Source organism: Seriola aureovittata, chromosome 10, assembly GCF_021018895.1.
Source record: "Seriola aureovittata isolate HTS-2021-v1 ecotype China chromosome 10, ASM2101889v1, whole genome shotgun sequence".
Lineage (NCBI taxonomy): Eukaryota > Metazoa > Chordata > Actinopteri > Carangiformes > Carangidae > Seriola > Seriola aureovittata.
The window spans coordinates 20,089,618-20,114,401 of record NC_079373.1 but is presented as its reverse complement, the minus strand read 5'-3'; the positions used below and the strand labels follow the sequence as shown (position 1 = coordinate 20,114,401).

At 40.9% G+C, this 24,784-nt stretch overlaps 1 protein-coding gene across 4 annotated transcripts in view; it reads right to left on the bottom strand.

Moving 5' to 3' along the window:
* srgap1a (SLIT-ROBO Rho GTPase activating protein 1a) overlaps window positions 1–24,784 on the bottom strand; it is a 79,319-nt gene that overhangs the window by 28,343 nt on the left and 26,192 nt on the right. For all 4 annotated transcript variants that reach the window (XM_056387762.1, XM_056387761.1, XM_056387759.1 and 1 more), the window contains exons 2-8: window positions 21,232–21,427; window positions 14,380–14,542; window positions 8,381–8,443; window positions 5,104–5,283; window positions 4,266–4,394; window positions 2,278–2,499; window positions 1,584–1,685 (exon numbers count right to left, since the gene is read on the bottom strand). In XM_056387762.1, coding sequence (XP_056243737.1) covers window positions 1,584–1,685; window positions 2,278–2,499; window positions 4,266–4,394; window positions 5,104–5,283; window positions 8,381–8,443; window positions 14,380–14,542; window positions 21,232–21,427 — 1,055 coding nt within the window. The remainder of the gene's footprint in view (window positions 1–1,583; window positions 1,686–2,277; window positions 2,500–4,265; window positions 4,395–5,103; window positions 5,284–8,380; window positions 8,444–14,379; window positions 14,543–21,231; window positions 21,428–24,784) is intronic.

Sequence of the window (24,784 nt, the reverse complement as noted above, 5' to 3'; positions counted from 1 at the left end):
TGACTGAGGAGCTGAAATTAACGACGTCCTCAGTGTTAAGACTTTTCTAATGAAAAAGATTCAGTTGTAATTTCTGCTGCAGAGGCAACCAACAGGGCTATGTTAACCCAAACAACTTAGTAAGAGTCTCCCCACGTTGCAACCCACTCACCACTGATGCAGAGTAAATTATTTAGCAATATTTTCTTTCACCATTTCACAGGAGTCAAAGAGGTTTGAGGAAACAGCTGTATTTCTATTAAGCTCTGCCCTGCAGCTTTTCCTGGCTGGATAAAGACAGACTCTTTTTTTCTCTGTTGTACATTTGACAGTTGTGATTGTAAATCATTACAATGCTTTGAAAGTTCATTTTCAAGGATGTATCTGGCACGCTGTGCCCGGGAAGAGAGGCCATCTGGTGATCCTAACACAAGGCAGCAGTGCCCTCCAATTCTGACCCACCAGGACATCCGCTTCAGAGACGGAGGCGAACAAGGACATGGAGCATCCAGGGCTTGTCATCATACTCTCAAACACACGCACACACACACACATATACACACAGGTGTATTTGTATGTGCCCAGTTGCAGAAATACCTTTAATACTGCAGGCAGTGTCAATTTGTGATGACACCAGCAGGACCCAGACTGGTCTGTATACATAGCATTTTATGGAATGTAAAACAACTTTAATAATTAATCAGTTACCACAATTGTATCTGTATTAGCGCATTGAATGAACTAAAAAAGAAAAACTGCTATCCTATCCATCATCGTCCGTTCCTGTGGATGCATTCTCAGTCAATTTCACAAGATTCAATGATGTGATCAAAAGGAGTCTGAAGTTGCAGTGGATGTAGAGGAAAGTTGAGTGACATGCTCCTGGGTCACTATGTAGGTGAATAAAAGAAAGAAAGAGCACCGATATGGAGGGAGCCAGAGACAGAGAGTATGAAGACAGGTGGCAGGGAGAGCTTATAGAGAGGAAGCAGGTCAGACGTGAGACAAAAGCCAGCCTGATGGACGTGATTGCACTCTGTGAATCAGCAGCAGGCATGGCCTTTCTTCCCTATTGGCCTTTCTTTTCTATATAAAAAAAGTTACTCAAGCATGCTGCACAAACATTAAAACAATACAGCCTGGAAGCAGAGATGCACCTCCAATGTCAAAACAGAGCAGCGCAGGACAGGTTTTCTACAAATAAAAGCAAGACAGTGAATTCTACCAGTGGGAGCAAAATGACAGCTTCACAGAGCGGGTTTGATGGCTACCTGCAGGGCATGACAAAGAGCAAAATACAGAGTGTGTATGTGTGTGGTGAGTATAGGCAAAAAAAAAAAAAAACTTTGACACTGCAGAGATCATCAGCAACTTTTCTGTCTCACCTTGGACGACTTCTGGCTAAAGTTAACTTTCCTCAGTAGCTTTAATACTCAACTGTGAGCATCTTGCATCCAACAAATAGCAGCATAATGCAATCTCTGGCAGACAACATAAATGGAGGAGCAGATAATAGTTTTGACAACATTGATACAACTACCACCCACACTCCCTGTTCACAAGAACCTGTACGGTGAGTTGAATTTGTTTTTGCATTATCCTACCTCTTCGTTTTCGATCTTCAGAGTAGCAAGGCGAGACTGCAGCTGCTGGAACCTCAGGATGAGCTCTCCATTCACCGGAGGCTGCACTGAGATCTGACACACCTGGAATAAAAAAAAAAAAAAAAAAAAAAAGAGAAAATAAACTGTCAATGATCAGGAACCTGAAACTTCAACCTTCTGAAGGAACTAGGTCACATGACCTCTGGTTTAAACAGGACACAACCAGGCATCTAAATTCTTCTTCAATTGCAGAGCAAACCACAGTGACTTCTGCCAACCGAACTCAGACAGCCACACAACAGCAGCTAGCAAACAGACATGATATCAGCGCTGGTACTGCCAGCCAAATAGTAAAACTCTTAGCACATGCTGAGCTATATGGCTGCAGGGGGAGGAATATCACACGATTTGTCAATTTTATTGCCCCATAAAACCTAATCTGACAGTTAAACACTGCACTTAAGCCACTGAGAATCACACCTCATTAAGTCTGCGACTTTTCTGATCTACTCCAAATTCACTTATATGTTGTTCTGTGTATTTGTAATGCAACACGATGATATGATTTAGATCTAAAGCAATTTTCAGTGGCACTGCAATTTAAAAATCAACTAATTTCATTCTAAACCAGTTAAAAAATAAGTTACAAGATATTATCATCATCACAACTACTATTGTTGACCAAACTACGTACCTCGTCTCCCATGTGAGACTGGAACTCAAATTTTGCCGGTGGGCAGAAGGCCGTGGGGTACATCTCCATGAACCTCTGCCGGTCACTTCGCGGATCCAGACTGTCCACGGCATTTTCAATGATGTCAAGACCCTCGTGGCGTGATGTCTCGAGGTTGTACTCAGCTGACAGGTAGGTGCGTAGGGCTCGATTCAGACTGGCATGGTATCCCAAATCACAGCACTAGATGGAAAGAAGAGGATCAACGTCAGATAGAATTTACAGATGACAGATAATTGGTAAAATGAGTGGCTATAATCTAATGAATTTATAAAAAAGTAAACCTGAAATCTTTTCCAAGAATCCAACACCCAGGATTCTCTAACAACAGGTAAAAGACAGTTTTCAACCCGTCTCATGTCATAGTTTCACAACGCCTAAAGGCAGAAACTGTGATCTACATCTAAACAAAAGCTTTGCCGTACTATCAAAATTAAAAACATTGGATAGGAACCTGCCCTGACAGGAGCACAAATTATCCCACAGGTCTTATAATAGACAAACTAACATTAGACTAGAGCTGCAACTACCAGGTACCGTTTGATTAGTCATTTGAAAAATGCTAATAACAATTTCCTATAGCCCATGTTGACAGCTTGTTTGGTCCGATCAACCAAAACCCAGAAATTAAAAAGTTACTATCACATGAGAAAGAAAAACAGAATTGTAGTAATGTTTATAAGCACAGCAGAAAACAGGCCAATGATTTCATATGATCGATCCAAAAACTAAATACCTGTTATTTGCTGGTGTATGGTGAAAAGTTACAGATTAACCTTTTAATAAGAGACATTTCTTGTGCTGCCTCTATGTTGCACAACCTGAATGTTACCTCCAGGATCTAATGCTGATTTTTAATAAGTAGAACCTTGGCCAAGGTCTCTCTTGGGAAGACACACACGCCCCAGGCACCCACAAATACAGACAAAACACACACTCACACACAGTTACACACAGAAATCCGACATGGCAAACAAGGTACTACTACCAGCCAGCTTGTACACTTTGTTTTCAACTCTGAAAAGTCTCCTTCATCAATAACCTAATGGGTGTGAGGCTGCACATACAGCTCACGCAGGGTGCATCAGAACACAGTCTCTCTTTTCTCTCACACACACACACACACACACCCTGGTGAGATGTGAAGGCGTGTGAGCAAAGCGGGAAGAGGGTAATTTCAGCGCACAGCATGCTGCTGAAAAGAACTTGCATTTCTCTTCTCCTTCAGTCCTGTCTGGAATATAAAACCCCCAAACGCTTGCTAAAAACCCAACCTCGTCCCGTTTCCTTAGAAACACCACCGAAAATGGTGCATTAAGTATTTCTCCATCAAAATAACACCAACCCAGGTGAGCCATACTATAAATAAGTCATGTTTATAGGTAAGGTGGCAAAAGTCAGAGTTGAAAGATGTGAGTGTTGTAGTGAATGGAGTGATGACCCACAGCTATAAATGACAACAAAAAAAGTAGGTTTCAGGGTCAGAGCCACTCCCACTCAGACGGTTTGAGAGATGTGGTGAGATTTCAAAACAGTAACACGATGTCAGACAAACACAGTATAAGTGAATATAATATCTGGGATTTCAATAATGATACGAGAAGGGAAGAAGAAGAGGATACTTTTTAATTCTGTCCTGCACTGTAATTTCCATCCCCCAGTCTGGTGTCCTAACATCCAGCCCAGCTGCTAAAGTCATCAGTTTCTCCTCTGTTTATGATTTTAAATCTAAAGGTCAATGAAAACACCTCTGATTAGTAATGGGTCTACCTCAGGTGAAGAAGAAAAAAATAAGTCCATAGAAGGATGACTGCAGAGGGGATGTTCAGTTCATGTACGACCATCTTCAGCAAAAACTTTTCCCACTCTCGCTGGAGACAAACAAGCCTGTTCTGAAGATGAAGTCATCTGAGAACAGGGCTGACAGAAGCATGTGGTTTCATACTTACATCAATTAAGTCCGACAGGTCGTGGATGTAGTATTTGAACACGGAGGAGTTTGTCGCTTCCAGTGTCAGCAGGTACTCGTTCCGCGCTTTGATTGACTTCAGCTTATTCTCAGAGTACTTGGCTTGACGCTGATGAGAGAATTAGAGGCAAGAATAAGAAGAAGGCAACAACAGAGCGAGCGATAGAGGATGAATTTAATGAGCTGAGAATTGCCTTTTTGACAAGTGATTGTGCTTTTATGTCTGTGCACACACTGCACGTCACAACGCTGCGTTCCTGGCAAAACAGCTTCAATACACATTAGAGGAGAAATAACTTCAATTCTGTTATAAATAGGAAAAAAAAAAGAACAAGAACAGAAAAAGAAAAGCCTTCACTAAAAACAGCCTGTGTCCTTCACTTCACAACTAGGATACCTCAGTCCAAGCCATCTGTCTTTATCCGACACTTCCTCCTCTACCAGACTGTTAGTTAGTCACCATCCACTGACCAATGGGCCCTGACTCACACACTTCCAATTCATCCTGACTTTAACACTTCCCAAATGCATTCCAGGAAGAGTCATGTAAAAAAAAAAAATAAAAAATTCCATTTCGCCTGACTTAAATCGTTTGTCACAGAGATTTAACTGAAAACAGGCCTGTTCAAAGCATACAGAGGCCGATCGTTTGGTTGCTACGAGGCTTCATGTGAGTTTTCTTTACTCAGGTCAGAGTGCTTATAATCCTAAACATTGGTAAAGAGGATGGTGTAACTACTAAATCAATTTAAGTCTAAATACAACTGTCACAAAGTATATTAAAACAGTAGAGGACTGTGAACCCCTGGCCTTCTTACCTTTTCTTTCATCTTCTCAATCTTCTTCACGGAGCTTCGCCTCGGGCACTTGTCCTCCATTCGGATGCTGAAGACAGGATCACCCCTGCCGATCTGCTTCTCCTCTTGCTTCTCGGCCTCCTTCAGCTTGCTCTCAGCGCTGATGCTCTCTGAGTGGTACATGTGGTAGGTCTTCATCACCTGGAGACGCACAGAAGCGACAATAAGCTGAAAAGCCCTGTTATTCATTATTTCATTTACAGGACTGGCAAAGGGCAACACCCTTAAACTGCATAGCCTTAGTTAAGAAATGTTGAGTCTTAGGTGAGTTCCCGTGAGGTCAAAGGTCAGAATAATCCATCTTCACAGTCGAGACTGACCTTTGTAAAGCCACAACTACGGCTTCCCATCCTTTGACCCGCTCATTCATCACAAATCGATTCCACTCATCTCATAGCAGGCTGTTAGTCTCTCTCTAAACCACAAACCAAGGACAGATTCTCTACAGCCTTTTTATATGAGGCACTCATGCGACCGCAACAACCACAAGTCACTGCAGCTAAATCTAACATTCTGCTGAATAGACTCAGGAAGTAGATCTGTCTGCCCTCGGTTCCGAACTGAGGTTATTAAGAGGGAAGCTGACTGCTCCTTTTTAGGGCTTGATTGACAATTCGGCTCTTGTCTTTTAAGTGAATACAATTAAATGAGCTTAACAACATAAAGACAGTGTTAAGACATTTTATTCAGATGGCATTAAAGTTCGGCTTCTTCTTCTTTTTTTTTTGAGAGTAAATATAGCCATAATGGATCCATGCCACGTGAAAAACTTCTGGGAAATGAGGGCTAACATTTGATATTTATTTCTGTTTAACATGCAGCATAGGCAGGAATTAAATAGTAATAATTTTTTTTCTGAAGCCTATAATGGAAAGTAAGTTGAACCCTTCTGCCCTTCCAGTCATTGCACTGGGGCAATTTAGTACAAGGAAAATGCATGACCTTGATAGTGACCTGTTGATTAGCACTACTTCCTAAGGGCTGAGTCATCGCTGTAAGAAGAGGTTGGAGTGTGAGTATTACTCATGCGCACTCACTGGATCCATTAAGCAGTGACTCAATTGTTAAGTAGCAGGTAAACCACAAACACAAACAATGAGTTCTTCAAGGGCAGAGAGAGGCTGAGAGATTATTAACATCTTATTGAGACTGGTTCAGAGTCTATGTTGTCAGAAGAATGGAGGACAAACAGGCATCTGAGGGCTCTGAGGACAGGGCAGATGAATCACTGGCTGTGGGAAATATGAAGGCAAGTCAATGACGCTAACATGGAGTCATAGATAAGAGAACTCACCGACCTACACAGTTTTTCTTTGCATGCTTGTTTAAAAATCTTTGCTTTTATGGCATTAAATTGTTAGAAAAAGTTGTGTGAATCTCTCATCATATTTGCATTTAATCAAACTTTTGTATAAGTTATAAATTTGGTCTTTTTGTAAATCTAAATGAGTCTTTATTCATGGCAGATGACCTAATTTACTGTACAGAAAATTCATTCAAATGCAAAAGCAGCAGCATAGAGCACCAGTGGTTTAACCTGGAATGAACCAACTCCAGCAAATTACAGCTCCACAACCTGTGTATGCAACACACTTGTCAACACAAAACCTCAATTTCAGCAAAAATAGAGACTCACCCATCTGAAAATCTAAACATCTTTAACCCAGACTGAGTTATTTATGTACAAGTGGAACAACAGAGAGAGGCCTGATTTGTCTGGAGCCCTTTCCCTTTGGTGGGGTTTGCCCTAACTGGAACCAGTTTAGAGATGGGTGACTGACCTTGGGCCCTGCACTCCTCACTTACTGGTCTGGAGTCTGCCGCTGGTGTGTTTACTTTGGTGCTTCTTTTAGAGGGACATATTTAGAGATGGAGCAGACCTGTTATTTCATTGGCAGAGGCCGACATCAGGACTGTGGCTGCCTGATGCAATAGCTGCACAGTGTGTGCGAATATATATATGTGTGTGTGTTCGTGTGTGTGCGCGCATGTGTCCTCCCACAGGGGCTAAACCAGGTCAAATCTGGAGTGTGGATTGTGGTGAGTGTGACACACATTGAGTTTGGAGTAACACGTTGTTGTGTTTGGAGCAGCACAGCCATCCACTGGAAGTGTAACCACTGTAGTCCTCTACAGTGAGTAATAGGAGACTCTAGAAGTAAACTGAATAGCTTTTCACTCCATCTCATGGGAACAAACGACAACTGCCTTGGCTTGTATCACCATCTGTGTACATCCCAGGTCACCATGACAATCAATGAGGAGGCTAACACAATGATACTGAATGTTAGTGAGGAATGACATGACAAAAACACACTGCCTGTAACTGTCTAACAACATCTGTGAACTAAGCTGGAAGGCTAAGCAGGGCTGGTTCCGGCAATTAAGGCAGTGGATTTAGCTATTGATTCATTTAAGCACCTTGCTCCACAAAGATCAAAGCTACAAGAAATGGCCTTCATAGAAACTGGACTGCAGATGTGCAGCTTGTTGGATGCAGAAGTTTGATGGTCTGGTGAAATGTTACTTAGGCCTTGAGAAAATCAAACCTCTGGGTTCAAAGGTCTGCAGCCATGGCTACATTTACATTCAGTGTTTCTAAAAAATATATACAACAGGCATCCCTGTGAGTGAGTGGTCTAAGGCATATGTATCCTGATCAAAGTCTGCAGTTAGATTCCAACTGGGAAACCTTTAGTACATGTAATCTTATGCACTCCCTCCCCACGTGTTCTGTCTGTGTCTAGTGTCAACAATCAAATAAGGGCAATGCCAAAAAAATAATCTTAAGAAAATATGTACAGCAAAGTTGTTGCCATTTGGCTCCAACCCCCTGGTGTGGCTTTGTAAGAGTTTGTTTTGAAGAGGAAGAAAACACAGCTGATAAGAGCCATTAAAAACAGAGAAAATGCACATGATTCAAGCAAAAATAAAGCTGATACTTCACACTTTGAATATTCAATTCATGAGGGTAAACAGGATTATGTTTCATTCTTTTGTGCTGTAAAAGAAATAAGACATTTCTGACAGTTTGAGCAATCAATTTAGGTTGAGTTGTTAATATAACTCAGACATCTCTGAGCTACAGGGTTAAAGATGCCAAGTTGTTACAAACAGTAGTTTGTTAGCTTAGTGCTGTAAACCAGTATCAACCACAGTTAAGACTAATGTACCTAAGTGCATCAGTAAAAAAAAGAAAAAGGAAAAGAAATAAGGGGGAGTCATCATTACTACTTACTGTGTATAGCTCATTTAGGACCTTCATTAAGTCTTCCTGGAGTTGAAACGCAATTTCCTTGCTCTGAAAAACAAACACAGAAGGAAAAACAATTAGATCTATACAGTAAATCACCAATTTGATGCAATGAAATATGCATAAAGATTACAGTGCTGTCTGCCATGTTTAAGCTCCATTATAAACATTGCAGTAACCACTTTTAACAAATGCACACTGTTTACTGTGCATTAGGTTTCATATGAACGTGGACAGTGACAAGACGCCATGAGTGCACTCTGGTTCGAATGGTACAAGCACAAAACAGAACAGTGCATTTATCATCCTGTGTCAAATACATGGTTTCTGTGTGAGAGTGGTATCAGCGTCACGACGGCTTTTCCACTCAAATCATCAAACGCAGCTCGAGTTTCACTGTCCACATGCTTAACACATTATCCGGCTTCTATGGCTGAATGTGAAAGATTTTTCCCAAATATGTTAACTCAATCAGCCGTGCCACAAGGCTGACTCAGTAATACTATCACACACACGCCCACATTAATGCATCTCACGGTTGCGGGATACAGTTTAACACTGATGCCGTGATGGATTTAGTGAGGCTTTCACTATTAATTTAACTGTGAAGCTCCCATATTTCCTTCACACTGACTCATATACTGTATTTTTATGAGATTATGAGTCATGTCAATTTTTTGATCTCTCCACTGCAGTTGATACTGTGCGCTGCTACCTGGATGATGTTACGGCGTTGGCCTGTACTCCAGGTCTTTCTGTAACCTAATTATCCTCAGACAGATCTCATTCTGGGAGCCGCTCACGGCAAAAGGTTGAGAGAGGGTTCTGAGAGGGCATCGAACCACCTAGTGGAGTGGGACAGAGTAGTGATTTAATTCAGATCAAAAGTGGAGTGCACTGTAGATTTTTAAAAAGGGCCATGAAAATGAAAAATAAACTAAAGTTAATTTTACAATTCTAATCTGTCTTTATTAAAAGGTACCCCGTGGTGGTTTTTGTCTGCTAGTAGCACTATGGAGCATGTTTTTCATACATACACACCCTGTTTTGTTTACATTATTCACATGTGTGTGCAGACAGGCAACATGATACACATTCTTGCCACAGGTTTCAAGCTACTGCCCTGACGTCGGTGGTAAAGCACCGATCGATGTAGTCATGCGCCAACAGAAGCAAGACAGAAGAAGACTGCAAGCTAGAAAACATGGATTAAAACAACACAGGGATTTAAATAATAATAAAAAAAAAATCTACTCTGCACATGTTTTGTAAGAAAGAAAATGCAATTGTCCAACCTGAGCAGTTCACCTGCAGGTGTTATCTATAGGATCCAGTGCATACACAGAGCTGAAGTAAACCGGCTAACACCAATAATCACAAACTCAAAATGTTTATTACGTTGCATGCATTTGTTGTATATGACCTGTTTTCAAGAAAAGATACCAACACAAAATTCCATGCAGACAAACCATCCAACAATGGCATTTTCTGCCTTGAGATTAGATGAGTCACACATGCTCGATGGCTTTGCACGCATGAGGCCTCATGTAGGTGTTGGCTAAAGGTAAGGCTCTATTGCGGTCACACACACACACACACACACACACACACACCTCTCTAAAAGAACTCAGCTGAACTGTGAACATGCGACAGACCCAGGACAGAAGCAATGTTGTGAAAATTTGAGTGCATAAACTCTTTCTCACTCCAGTCCTTCACCAGTCACTCACAGGTAAAGCTGCACGATGTCGGAGCATGTGAATAGACAGCAAAGAGGATTAGACTCTCAGTTACTGGCTGCCAGGCTGGTGTCTGACATTAGAGTGTCATGCTGGGTGCCATGGCCGAGCAGCAATGTCTTTATAACCACCACCTGGTCCATCAGTTCCCTGATTTGTAGCTCTTACCTAATCATGGCACAAAGAGTCTGTAAGCCTGGATAACCAGAGCTTCTGAAGCACTAAACTTGGCAAGTGGCAACCTCAGGCGTGTTCGAGAATGGAGTGTAGATAAGGGAGCGACGCAAACGTCCTGAGTTTCTGGTAAATTATAGGATGATCTGGTCCTTGAGTTTATAGTAAACCTCTAATTATGTCTCATAAAAAATGACAGCACCATATCATAAGTAAAATGCCTATTAATTGTGAATTCTTGCATATCATAAAGACGGTCAAGACCCAGGCCTTCTCCTGTGGGAAAATCCATTAGCAACTGTCAGTCCAGAGGACAGAACCTTTGACTGTCTGTCAGATCTAACACTCGTCAGCTCTTCCCCCATTGAGAAGGCTGGGAAGTGGTCCAGAGCTCAATGAAAAGCCTTCTCAGGGATCACATGAGCAGCGAGAGAGAGTGTATGTGAGAGACATAAAGACAGAGATGAAAGTAAATAGCCATTACATTCAAGACATGTTTAAAGTGCTTTCACCCAAACAGCTACAACTAAAATAATGGCTTTAAAAAACTCTGAAAACATCTCGCTTTTTAAACCGTCGCTAAACGTAACACACATATACCTCAAATTACCAGCGATAACGGCTGTTTACTCATTGCTGTGTTGTATAACCGATGTCAGTGATTTAATTTGCACAACGTACAGCCTTTCATTTTAAAGGAATCTAAGTTGGGGGGTTTCCAATTCTGTCTAATTCATTAAAAGGATCCTACAAATGGGTTTCCCCTTTTAAGCTCACACCATCTGCATTCCAACCACTTTAGAAAGATGAAACAATCCTGGAGAGGAGAAACCAAGTCAGGCTTTAGGGAGTGGTGGGTTTCATATTGCCAGTGACATTAATCATGGTATAGAAATGGCAGTTGTAGCCCCTTGGGGGCCTGTATGTGTGTGTGTGGCGATCAACGTAGATCTGAATGTCTTTTTCACTGTAATAGAGACACACAGTTAAGATATAAAAATACGCTTTAAACAAATTAAATGGATGTGTAACCCCTCTGTTTAAATGTCAAAAGAATAGTTTGAGGAAATAGAATTTAATTTATGAGAGTTGAGATGAGAAGATTAATATGAGTCTCAAGTCTGTGCACAAGTACATAGCTGGAGTCAGGACATGGTTAGCATTGCTAGCATACAGAATGGAAACAGGGGGAACAGCTAGCCTGGCTCTGGTCAGCAATCATCAACTGCTCATTTGTTTGTTTATCTCGCACATGAACGGACATGTAAAAGTGGTTTTTGGGTGAGCTACATGTTCAAGCTAACAGTTTATCTATTTCTCAGAAGTTCTATGCCGGCTCTCCGGATATACTTGTTGCTAGATATGGTTGCTGAGCACAGGTTTTTAGTTTCAACAAAAAAGCATAATGATACCAAACCTTGCAACCTCACAGTGGCAAAATGACATTTTTAGATTTCTGTTTATGTGCAGATTAAACAAAAAAGTAAATAAGGGAGTGTTAGAGGTGTTGATAGACATTTTTAAATTCCCCTTGCTTTCAGTCTTTATGCTAGGCTAGGCTAGACACATCCTGACTTCAACTCAGTACTTAATGCACAATCAAGAGACTGATCATCTCATCTCACTAGTGTATTTTTCAAAATGTTCAACTAAGATGTAAGTGTAAGATACACTGTATCATTATGTGTTATCTACAGTGGCTCTATTCAATTTAACTGTCACAGAAAGACATGGGAGTGACCCAACATGGACAACACCAGGAGCCAGAAACTGAAGCAGCTAAACAGAATTTACTCCTAATTCTTTTTTATTATTTACACCTATGTTTTTCCTACTGTGACATGTCAAAATGCCTTGTGTGAAAGAGGCCTATTGTGTAATAAACTCTATCCAGCACTTGCTTTGCCTGTGGAAAAGTTCAAAACCACCTCAAGCTTTGGGAAATCCACCTGGTAGCTGCAGCCACAGAACGTGACTTCCATAAATAAAACATGGCAGAGTAAAACAAAGAGCTGGTTGTATGAATAATGAAACATGATAAGATCTATCCAAGCATAAAAGAAGAAAGAGAGGTCCACTACTTGACTCTTGTATTCAAACAAACCATAAAAAAAAGAAAAAGCCAAATGGTGTGTTTTCAAAGGAATTTGTGGGTGACCACAATGCAACACTGAAGAGATAAATACACATGTCAAACAGCAAACAGATCAACCGGAGGATGTTGACGAAGACACCGGGGCTACTCTGGGGTCCTCTACTGCTGTTCCACGTCACAGCGTGAGACCAGAACATACAAGGAAATAAAAACACAGGTCTTTGATGTGCTGGAAGGATGACAACAGTACAGCTGTCTCCTAGAAGCTGTGAGGGAGCCCATGTAACATGGGGGACTTCTCTGTTGTTTGTGCCTCGTTACTGAAGCTCTGCTGAGATCAAAGGCTCGGCGAGGCTTTAATTAGAGGGCGAGCGGTGTCTCAGGTCTCCTATGAACCAGGACCTCCCACCAGGCTGCCATTTGTCTGCACAGTGTCACCTGGATCCACTGGGAAACTGCATTACAAACTTTAAAGGGACTATTACACAGTGTGGTTGGATATTGCAGATTCCACAGCAATAATCACATCACTGTGGCAGTACAGTACCCAGCAGATTGTGAGGTTTTTGGCAAAATGTCTTCAGAGTTGCACTAAAAATTTAAATCTGCATTAAAGGTAGTATCATTATGATCATTGGACTGTGCTGTAGTCAGAGGAGGCAATGCAAGTAACATCTGAAAGATGAATCTGTCTGTTTCACATCTGGCCTCATTAGTAGAACGAATGTTTTTAAACACTATCAAAAGGAAATGACTGCTGCAGCTTCCTGTTTGTGTGTTTGGGGTTTGGGTGAGTATTTAAACACCACACCTGAACATACAATCAGATGAAACCACAATCATCAAGGGATGTTTCTTTGAAACTTTTATTTTTTGAGTCAGGGCAAGAGAGCAAGAAAGAGTAGAGAAGTAGACAGTGAAAAAGTCGCACAAGCTAAACTGACACAAAGGCACTCCTCTGAAGAAAAGCCACTTTGTAATTTAGGCCTGTGGTGAGTTCATGTGACTCCTGCAGCATAGGAGCTCATAATCTGTTAGGGAGTAGTCGTCTTTGTGGTGGAAAAGGCAAGCAGAGGCCGGGTTTCGGTCATGAAGCCACAGTTCAGATGGGAGAGTGAAGGCATACTGATCTGAAACTGTGGTGACCAAGGTTCCCTAATTCACAAAACTAAACCACAGGAGCCCAGCAGAGCTCCTTGCCATCAAACAGAAAGCTGAATATATACTGTATATATCCTGCACATCCTGCAACTAAATATACTTCATTGCCAAATGAATGGGTTAATTGAAAGTGAAAGACCATTTATATAACATGACGACTGGAGAAACTGCTGCCCGATCTGACCGCTATGAAAAATCTGGATTGCGTTAGTGGTGAGTTTAAACTTCTGTTTTGTTGATCAAAGAAAAGACATATCTGACCTCCTCTAGTAGAGGTCAAACATCAGTACAGTACAAAGTAACTTAGACAAGAATGAGGGAGGTTGGAGCAGTGTGAAAGAGACTTGAGGGACATGAACAAAAGCAGTCTGTTTGGAAATTAGAATTTAAGTGAATTTGTGTGAAAACATACTACACATTTGAGAAGAGTGAAGTGTGTTTCAGCTGATATACAGGGTTAAATATAGCAATGTTTTATGTAGCCCAAAGCGTCTTCCTTCCTGTACCCTGTATGTTAATATCCAACATTTCCGATGACTTCCTTAGCAAATATGTTGTTGTCAACGATTCTATTAAAAATATCATATGATTTATTTTCAGTATGTTCAGTTGGATTCTCTTCTAATCACCTAAAAGCCATGTTTTTTTCTCTCCAATCACAAAGCACCTCTATTATTTTTTGAAAATGACTCAAAGAGCTACTGTGTGATTTACTGTGAGATTAAAATTTGCCTTTTATGTCTCTGGTGGTCACAGCAGAAATCAACCATATTTAGGTTTAGTGTGATCATGGCCCTCATACTCGCCACCCTCACCTTCTTGAGTAGCCGTGTGGAGTCCTCGCTGATCTGCATGAACCTCATGATGACGTTGTTGAGGTAGATGTCACTCAGTGTGGCGTGGTCCTTACTCTCCCTCCTCACCTGGTTCAGCAGCAGGTACCAGCAGTTGACAGGTGACAGCAGGTTCTGGTCTTTCCTAAATTGACCAGAGAAAACAGGCGTCAGATCAGTTGTCAAAGATCCATATGGAAAGTTTATAATTTGTAGTCTCAGTAACACGTAACTAATAAGAATTAGAAAGAGGAAGCATCAGTTTTCTTAGAAACTTTCTCTGTTCGATTGCCTGTGTACTGAAATGAGTACAAACATTGTGCAAAGTTAAACCCACACCACAGTTCCGCAGTATTCCAGAGAAGAGCTAGCAGACATGGACAAATACCTGTATGCAAATACCTGTATTAATGTCAATGTCTCAGCCCTAATTGATTTTGACAATATTTGTCATTTTCACAAGGAGATCGTGACACTTCCTCGACAAGCAGGATGTCTACAAACACTTCCAGTGCACCAGGGCCTGTCACTAAAATGGAAGAGGGATGCGTCATAGGCTTCCCTTGGTGTTACATGTCCCATATACTGCTGGTTCTAGGTCTAAAAAACTCCATATATTACAAGGACTACGCAATTAAGTTGGAAATACTTTGTATCACTGACATTTCTGGGGCATTGCTCTCGCAATGCTCTGAGCCAAGCTGACTTCCTATAACCAAGAAACAGCCACAGGCTTTAAATACACTTAGTGGAATGAAGCTGAGGAGCCACGGATGCATTTTCAGTTAAGCTGAAAAGTAGAATTATGTATGAACTGTGACAGCAGAAGACAGACAAGGAAGAGAGAAGTCAGAGTAAACGAAAAAGATAGGGATCTGAGTGCAACAGAGCTTAAGAGTAAAAAAAAAAAAAAAAAAACAAAAAAAAAAACATAGAGAGGCCTGAGAGCTGTTTCCTGTGCTGTGTGCCGGCTGCTTCCAAGCTAACTGTAGGACATTGTCCAGGCCAGAGCAAGCTGGGGCCCTGTATTAACACTGGCCTGCAGGCTGACTTCCTCTGGGTTAATCTATGACATTCCTCCTGCCTGCTAAAAAGCAGCACAGAAAGTGAGTGTGTGTGTCTGTGCATGAGTGTGTGTTTGAGAGAGGTTTTAAGGTTGGGTCTGGGGTCAAGTCTTGCAGGAACCATATGGAAACTCGCCTCTGCTCTTCCCTCACAAAGTTACTTTGCATAGACAGGCAGCACTTGTCAACACAACAGGTGAAACTCTGCACTCGGCGAGTGACCCAGCCCTGAACTAGCCTTCAGCACTGGCACCACATCTGCTGCAAGAGCAAAAACGATGCATTTCTCCAAATGAATAACTGATACAAATATTCAAACCAGCCGAAATGTTCCCTGAGACTCTGCAAAACAGGAAGCAACTTACATTTGATAAAGCCAGAGCCAAGCACACTGACATGAAAAACATCCGAGAGTCGTTTTTCAAAAGACACCGGGCAGACGGTGAATGAAAAAACTGATTTAGCTAAAGCTGAGTGATGTACTGGTGCTACATGCCCGGGCTGCAGGACACGTGCAAAGGAAGAAAAAGCAAGGAAAAGGAGAAAATAAGTGAAGCGGTCTCAGAGCTACAGCAGCAGGACTGCTGGACAGCATCACATACACGCTCTGTCAAAGAGCAATTACCATAAATCCTTTCTGCATTATGTATCAGCAGAGTGCAATACTTCCATTCTATGGCACTGGATCTATATATGTGAAGAGAGCATGTGTGTCTGCATGTGTGTTTATTAATTCATGCTCACTTTTGCATGTGCGGATGCATAATGTCCAGGTGGCCGCTGACATGAAGCTGGACAGAACACATGATGAGTCTCTGCAAAAGTGTATAAAATTACCTATATTTAAAGAAATATAGATAATTTTGTCAAAGGTATCAAAAAACAAAGCAAATTCTCTTGTGGATGCAAAATGGCTGAAGTGACAGCAGCAAATTGGCAAGATCAGCCAAAGAGTTTCCAGCCAGGGCTTAAGTCGCCTGACCTGTCTTCCTCTGTGCTTTAATTCACCTTATTTACAAGCTGGGCAGGACCCTTCACTATTAAAACAGAACTACACTGATACAATAAATCCACATGTCTTATAAAAACTCAGATTGTCATCCATGAATGACCAAGAATTCATTTTAGACAGTCAAAGGATAAAAGCAAAACTGATTTACACAACAATCAAAATTGCAAAATTTGTGTTTATAGAAACTCTGGTTGAAATCACAGATGCACCTGAGAGGCCCCACGAGTATGTCAATAGTTCCTTGATCACCTTGTATGTTTGTTAATGGGCTGACCTACTAAATCAAAGTGGAAGCCTGCAGTGAAAAGAGGACAGAACAAGAAAACAAGGAGGGGACTGACACAGGCCGTGACGACAAAATGACCTGTGGGAGTTGCTTACCCCACATAATGGCAGGAAAATCTCTCAATGTCATCATTTCCCCCACAGCCAGGGCAGGAACTGGGTCAGACAGACTCACAGACGGATAGATGGGCCCCAATGGGGCTCAAACACAGGTAGGAAAAGGGAAGCTAATGTCCACGAGAGGCACAGAGGGAGACGAATGAAAACAGAGAACTCATTAGCAACTTAGTGCTTCATATGAATTTGGGTATTTGGATTGTTCTGTCCGTTCATGCGGTCTGAATCAAAGAGTCGATGGGTCATTGTCAACAAACTTGCACTCTCATACAGTAGCAGGATGCTGCCAATGAAGGATAATTACCACTTCAGCATGCAGGGTATTGAAACCGGATCCCTTATCAGCAGCAGAGGCAAAATGGCAAAGTCCTCTAGTGCCTTACTGATAACATCTTTCATTAATGAACTGTGGTGGCAGCCTGCGTAGCTGCAGCACGATCACCTGTAATGTAGTCGAACAGCTGCTGCCAAAGTACAGGGATCTACAAGTCCTAATTGGGCCAGTCCTATAATGTAAAGGAAGGTTAAAGTTAGAGATTTAAAAGTGTGCAACAGGGTGCCAAAGCCTACTAATAATTCAATTCGACACAATAATTGAGTTCAAACACAAATGCTATCAACAATTTTCTCCCATTTAGCATTCAAACTCAATGCACTGCTGATAGAAATGTCTGGCAGTATGTACAGTATTCAAGCGCAGCATGTTTTACACCTTTTTATCCTCCCAGACAAAGAGAGCAAGTCCTTTCACCAGAAACTTAATTCTGGATAAAAGCAGCCTATTTAAGAATTAAGATGATTCAAGCTGTGGCTCTGGCAACATAAATAATTCAATGATTCCTCTGCTCATTGTCTCCATGTTCATGTCCCTCCTTGAACAAACTTTGCATAATACAGTATATGGCTGTGTGTGTGTGTGTGTGTGTGTGTGTGTGTGTGTGTGTGTGTGTGTGTGTGTTTGTTTAAGAAAAAGCAGGAGAGACAGAGTAGAATGTTTTCCCACATTTGTTCATTTGTATGTGTGTGTGTATATGTGTGTATGTATATGTGTGTGTGTGTGTTTGTGTGTGTGTGTGTGTTCTGCAAACAGCCACTAAAAATCAAATGGACAAGGCAGACAGGACAGAATGGCTCTCCCACAGACTGCTGCTGTGGGCTGGACACTTGTTTTGTTTTCTCACAGGAAGGGACAGAGAAGATACGAGTGAAATTAAAGCTCACAGAGACATGCAGCTTTGACCAACACAATACATCATACTGAGCAGCATGTGTTCTGTAGAACTTCCTAACTTGACTTTATAACTTTGTAATTATCAGGTTGAACAGTTTTTTTTTTTTTCATTACTGCCAACTGCATTTACCTCTGGTGGGAATATAACTTATTTGATTATGGAGCAACAGAGTAATATTTGATTAAAACTGTAGTCACTGTAGTGGTTAACAGTCATGTCAGTAGAAGGGAGTGTTTGCAGCTGTTTAAATTGTGGCAATTTATTCTCAGCATGTAAGGCAAACCTGCACAGACCAGACAGCAGTGTTTTCTGAATGTGGCAAAGACACTAGTGTGTTGAGCCTTTTAATGTGCAAGAATGGCATCAAAAAATGCAAACTTGCTGCATCGTTACCTCTTGCAAATATTAAAAAGTGGCAACATTATCTAATGTGGTATGAGATAAAAGTGTTGTCGTCCCAATTCTAATGTCAATGTGTGTTTAAATATATCCATCTTTACTGTCATCCATCTTCCACTGCTTTCTTGCACCACTGTCGTCAGATTCAGACAGAGAAGAGCAGCAGTACACAGGGAACTTCCCCTGAAGCAAGATGGATTCCTCTCCAGCAGTGAGCTAGCGCACTACTCCCACAGGTGGCACAGAGTCTGTGCTTTCTGACAAACACAAACTTCATTTCATTCCTGAGGAGGATGTTGGACTGAACTCCTACTGTGTCACAACTTTCTCCAAGCTTGGAGCCTGAGAGAGAGGCAGTTTTAGATCAGTATAAAACATGTTAAGATACTGGTAATGCAAGATATAAATACTTGATTGCCACTAGAGAGACCTGAGTTCAATCACATTCACCAGTAGAAATTCTTCCAGCCTGGTGATACATAGGAATCAGTTGTACTTAAGTACAATGTCCATTTTATGTGACTTTATACTTTCACTATGCTACATTTCAGAGGGAACTACATTTATTTGACAGCTTTAGTTACTAGTTACTTTTAAGAGGAAGATTTTACACAATGGATAACATAACAAGCTTTTAAAATACAACACATTGTGTAAGATTAAAACAGCAGTTTCCAAACTTGGCTTGTAACATCTCATAAAAAGCAGTGTGTAGTTGGGGTCTCATTTCAGATGTTTATGAGTTTACAGCTCCACCAAATAGTGATTTTTTTCCCTCTAAACTTCTTATACGGTTTTATTTCAATAAATGTTGAAATGATCCAATATCTCTCCCTCTTTATAAAACTGTATATTAAGTAGTTCAAACCAGCTGCCTACACACTAATGTTTCAGTATTGATCATCTAATGTTATAATAATATATCAGTCAGAGGGACAAAACCAGTTCTTTTAATTAATACTTTTATTACATTTTGATGCTAATAGTTTACTTTTACTTAAGTATTGTATTGGATGTTTACCTGTAATGGGGTATTTTTACATGGCTCTATTGGTACTTTTACTTAAGGACCTCGATACCTCTTCCACCACTGATAGCAATTAACACAAATAGCAATGTTAGCAGTTTGGTGGGAAGCCAGTGTGGGATCATATCTTTGTACCTTTTATAGCAACGTGATTTGTATGGAGGGGGGTGGGACTATAGAAGGAGATTATTATCCTGCACCTGTGTTTCATTCTGTTGGGTGAAGATTCTTAATGGCAGCTGACACAAATACTCCATGTGTATGGAGAGGAGGCATGTGGCTTTCTACAGGGAAACTGGGCATTCTCCAAATTACAGAAAAAGGGGAAAAAATAGTCATTAAAACAAACTAAACATGTCATACATACTGCAAATTAAAACCGTTTTAACTGAACGAATGACATTTCGTCAACGTGCCTGAACATCAGTTATGTAAACTGGATTTAGAGCTCCAGCTCCAATGACAGTCACATCAGTGGCTTCCTTTTGAGTGCAGCCTGTCTGGACTAATAACCAAAAAATGTATCTGCTCATTTTAATGGTACTTTAGCATTGTGCTGCTCAGCCGCTCTGACCTGTCACGTCAAAACTGGCTTAGGGCTACAGATGGAATGAAAAAACACTTTTTCACACCACAAGTCTGTCCAATGAAAACAACATAAAGAATATTTGAGCACAGAAGCTTCACTGTATGTCTGTTGTTTATATACATGCAAAAATATCGGCCACACGATTTAAAACCCACAGTGTTATTCAGTCGTCTTGTATTTACTTAAGAAATATGCTCCTATGCACTTGCCAAATGTTGCCCTGTGAATGAAGTGACCAGACTGTACATCACGCGATGAAAACCACAAAGCGCCACACCAGAGTCCCCTCACCAGTTACACACATGGGCACGCACAGCTGCTAGAGCCATTGGAGCTTCAGACAGAGAGCAGGGGCTATTTGCAGATGGCGAGGACAAACATAGGTTTTATTTTTGTTCCCACCACAAGTTCAAACAATATGTAAATGTCTGCTTTTTCCATGAGCAGACTCCTACAGTATAATAAGGCCAAAAACTATGGCACATTTAACTGTGTCAAGATCTTTAAAAAGGCTCCAAGTCAAACTGCTTCATGCCTATGTGCAAGTTTCATTGGATTGCATACCACACAGTGTATATCAAAGTTAAAGCACAATTCTCCCCAGCACTGCACTGTACAATACTCTATTGTGGCTCATTATACAAAATGAAAAGTCAAGGTGGACTAATCATAGAACTCCCCAGCTACATTAGTGTGATGTAAAGGGCTAAAACTCATAGGTGTTAATGTATACACGGTATACATGTGACACAAAGACACATTACACAGAGCTGATAGTTAAATTATCCTTAATTAGTGGTAAACAATACAAGATAGGAAGATAGGACTAAGAAAAAGAGAGTTGTCTGACACTACAAGTTCAGAGGGCATAATATCTACAATAAAGATGTAAGAATAATTGATGATAAATTAAATAAATAAAAATAACGCGTCACCATTGAGCTACTTTCCTGTCTTTGTTTGACTGATCAGTACAATGGTCCCATTAGAACTTAGATATTGGCTGCCACAATCAAGTAACATTGTTTTTAAGAGATAAATTCTGCCGACATTAATCCCTCTAATTCTCAACAACTACAGACAAACACTAAGACAGTGTGTCTCCTCACTTGTACTGCTGGTGATCCTTGGTGCTGCGAGTCTTTGCCATGAAGCGTTCGGCCAGTTTCTCCAGGTTTCTGGAGTATTCCATCTCAATCTCTGCCTTCTTCCTGAAGAAGTCCTGGAGGTCCTGCAGCAGCTGGACCCTCATCTCTGTCTGCTGGTCGAGACATTTCTGCTGCTCCACTAACTGGGCCCGGATCTCTGAAGGAAAGCAAACACGCACAAACACACACAGACACACACATATCAGAATGAAGCCAGAAGCTGAAGGGTGAAAATGAGGTTTATACATTCCAGTCATGCAGAAAAATCTGTACAAACAGTTTGTTTACATAATAGTAATATAATGTACCGTGACCATCTTTGAAGTATGGACTCTCAATCATTGCAGATACACAGAGTCTTTTACTGAGCATACTGTAGACTGCAAAGACACCAACATGCAGAGAGCACCCAAACCAGGCAAAAGTCGAGAGTTTCATCATGTCATAGTTTGGCCAAATCACAAACATTACCTAATTACAAATTATTAAATTTATCACTGTTTATCATCTATCGCTCAAAATCTATTGATTGGTAAAAATAGGACCAAGAATTTGCAAGGCAAGCAGCTTCAGTACAGCACATGTACACATCAGTACAACAGAATGGTCAAATGCTGCTTATTATCCCTTAGTTATGGGTCCTCTGAGTGTTTGTGGAGATGTGAGGTTGGCAACATTGGTCTCAGGTGTTTCATTAAGGCTGAAAATAACTAAGATGAATGGAACCCGATTCCCACCAAATCCAGAGTTACAGCACACAGCAAAGTGAGCGCGCGCACGAACACACACACACACACACACACACACACACACACACACACACACACACACACCCACACCCACCCTCATCAGTGTCTGTGACTGAAAACCCAAGCCACTTGAGAAAGCAGAGGAGCGACAGTGAGTCTCGTTTAAACCAGTTGTATGTGCAGGTAAATTACCCTTTGAGGTCTTTTCTGAGGAATCATGCCTGTCAGAGTGCCCTTCATTTACATTTACATTTACACACACACACACACACACACACACACACAGACACAGACACAGACACACACACACACACACACACACACACACACACACACACAGTTTCCTCCGTGTGTCCTGTCTGGCTAGGGCCATGTATAATGGATTTCTCCTAATGGGCGGTAGCCTGGGCCAGACATCTTCAGCAGAGGAAACAGATTAATGAGGTGATTTAGAGCCACACAGAAACCGATAGAGAGGGGCACAGAGTGATCCCTCATATTAAAGGCAGAAAACACTAAAGCTGCTACATGCCCTCACAAATTATTTGTACAACTCACTGGACTGGGTGTCATTATAAAGGTAACATCTTGTAAAGTCTTACTGCCTGTTTCTTGGCATGCCGACAAATATTGAAAGTAACAGTCAGCTAAACAGGGCAAAGATGGCTTCTTCATGGCAAGGTTTAACATGTATCACATTTTCCACACTTATAGCTGATGAGGTAATGATAATGCAAACACCAATCTATAAAGATCAAGTATTTAACAGTCAGTAGGACTGTCCTTTGAGAAGAGCATCAAGCCTGATTAAAACTGCTATGAAATACGTGCTGTGGAGAGAATGAAGAAAGTATAAAGTGCATGTGAATGCAGCACATTCACTGGCACAGGTTCATTGAGGGCCCACAAGAAGTTCTGTGTCACTCAAACAACACTTTGTCCAATATTAAATTTAATTCTCTGACTCAAGACAGCGTGGGTTGAAGACATTGTTTGGCTCTCGGCTATTAAACCCATTTATATAACAGAAAAAAAACAGAAGATTTTGCACTCTGTGACACCGAGATACTTTATACAGTAGAGCTAATTAATTATGAATCTGTTTCAGTCTGATCTCAGCTGTCTGATCAGCTACCGTGATCTCTCTTATGAAAAATGCAGCACTGTTAGGTCTCTAGTTGCATGTTAAAATCAACAGTTTTCAATTTGTTTTGTTGTTTTCCTTAATCATGGTTACATGAGCACTGCCTAAAATCAAAGCATATTTTAGAATAATGCTAATTAAGCATGGCTCTCTTAGGCATTTGTCAATTTTTTAAAAGTTGAACACCGCTCAGGAATATTACCAGTGCTGTAAATATAACATATAAAAATGTGTGGGGGGGCTTTAGTGACATGACAACTGTATTCAAATAAATCTGTCTTTTATTTTTTAACTAAATAAAAAAATACTGACTCCTAATATTATGATCTGCACTTGAGATTTGAATTTGGCCCATTTGAACGAATTCTGATGATAAAACCTTATAATATTGTTTCTCTGAAGTTGTCCTCTATATTAGAGTTGAATAGCAGCTCTGCCACAATTACCAGCTTTCTGGATGCCACTGTGTATCAGTTTTACTTTTGGTTAGTCAGTTTAAAAATTGCCCTGTTGAGTGTCAGTCACTGACAGGAGGGTTCAGCTTGTGACTTCACCACATAAAATGCGTTGGCTGTATTTGTTGCTGATAGACTGTAATTTTAGGCACTGACTATTGTTCCTCCTTTGATGACTATAAGATCTGTGTCACTGCTGACACATGCTGCTTCCAGTTTACACTTTCCAATTTGCTGTACGTAATTGGCTCATTGAGTATTAGCGTTTCTGCAATACTAAATCGGAATCGAGTAGTCTCTGCAATTGTGATTTACTTCTAGTAGAGAAAAAATCCTCCTGTTTATCTCCATGAGAATCTCAGCAATTGTAGTCAACATCACTTGAAGTAGAGACTGAACCCAGAGAGCTGAGGGAAAGACAACAGATAAAGCATAGGCTTGGTTAAGAGTTTCCTCGTGGCCAACCTGATGCTAAATGAATAATATGGTAGTTAAGCAGATAAGTATTTGACAAGACAATTAGACAGCATCAAATGTCTTTTGCAAAAAAGCCAAAAGATCCCTGAGAGCCTTTAAGGGAGACCAATAATAGTTCAGCCTGTCAAGCTACTTAATGGCCAATCAACTGCTGACTCAATTAGAAAGCTTCCAGTCTAAGAAGAACGAGAGCTACACTTGTGTGTATGAGCGAGCGAGCGAGCGAGCATGGACATGTATCCTTAATGCAGTAATCAAATTACCAAAAGGCTCGGCTCCATCCATCAGCATTAAATCTTCTCACAATCTTGATAAATTAGTCATTTACATCAGGTCTATTGGAAACTGTTGATTATTTTTTGCATTTTCAAGTAGCTGCTCCTTCTTTCTGGCACAGGAAATAAACCACTTACGAGACAGATGGGACACAAGGGAGGCGTTTCTGCAATACTAAATCTGAATAAAAGCTTATCACAGCATTTAAACTCTCCACCACATTGAACCACGAACATCATGAGTGTGGACAATGGGATTTCAACAACTAAGTAGTGCCTTGATTGCAATAAATAACTCAAAACTTCAACATTAAGAACAGCAGGCAACAGACAAACAGGGAGACCACCAATGAGCATTAAGAAGGAGGTGGGTTAAAATGTGATTGCATTAAAGTCCGCTAGGCCTTTTTGATG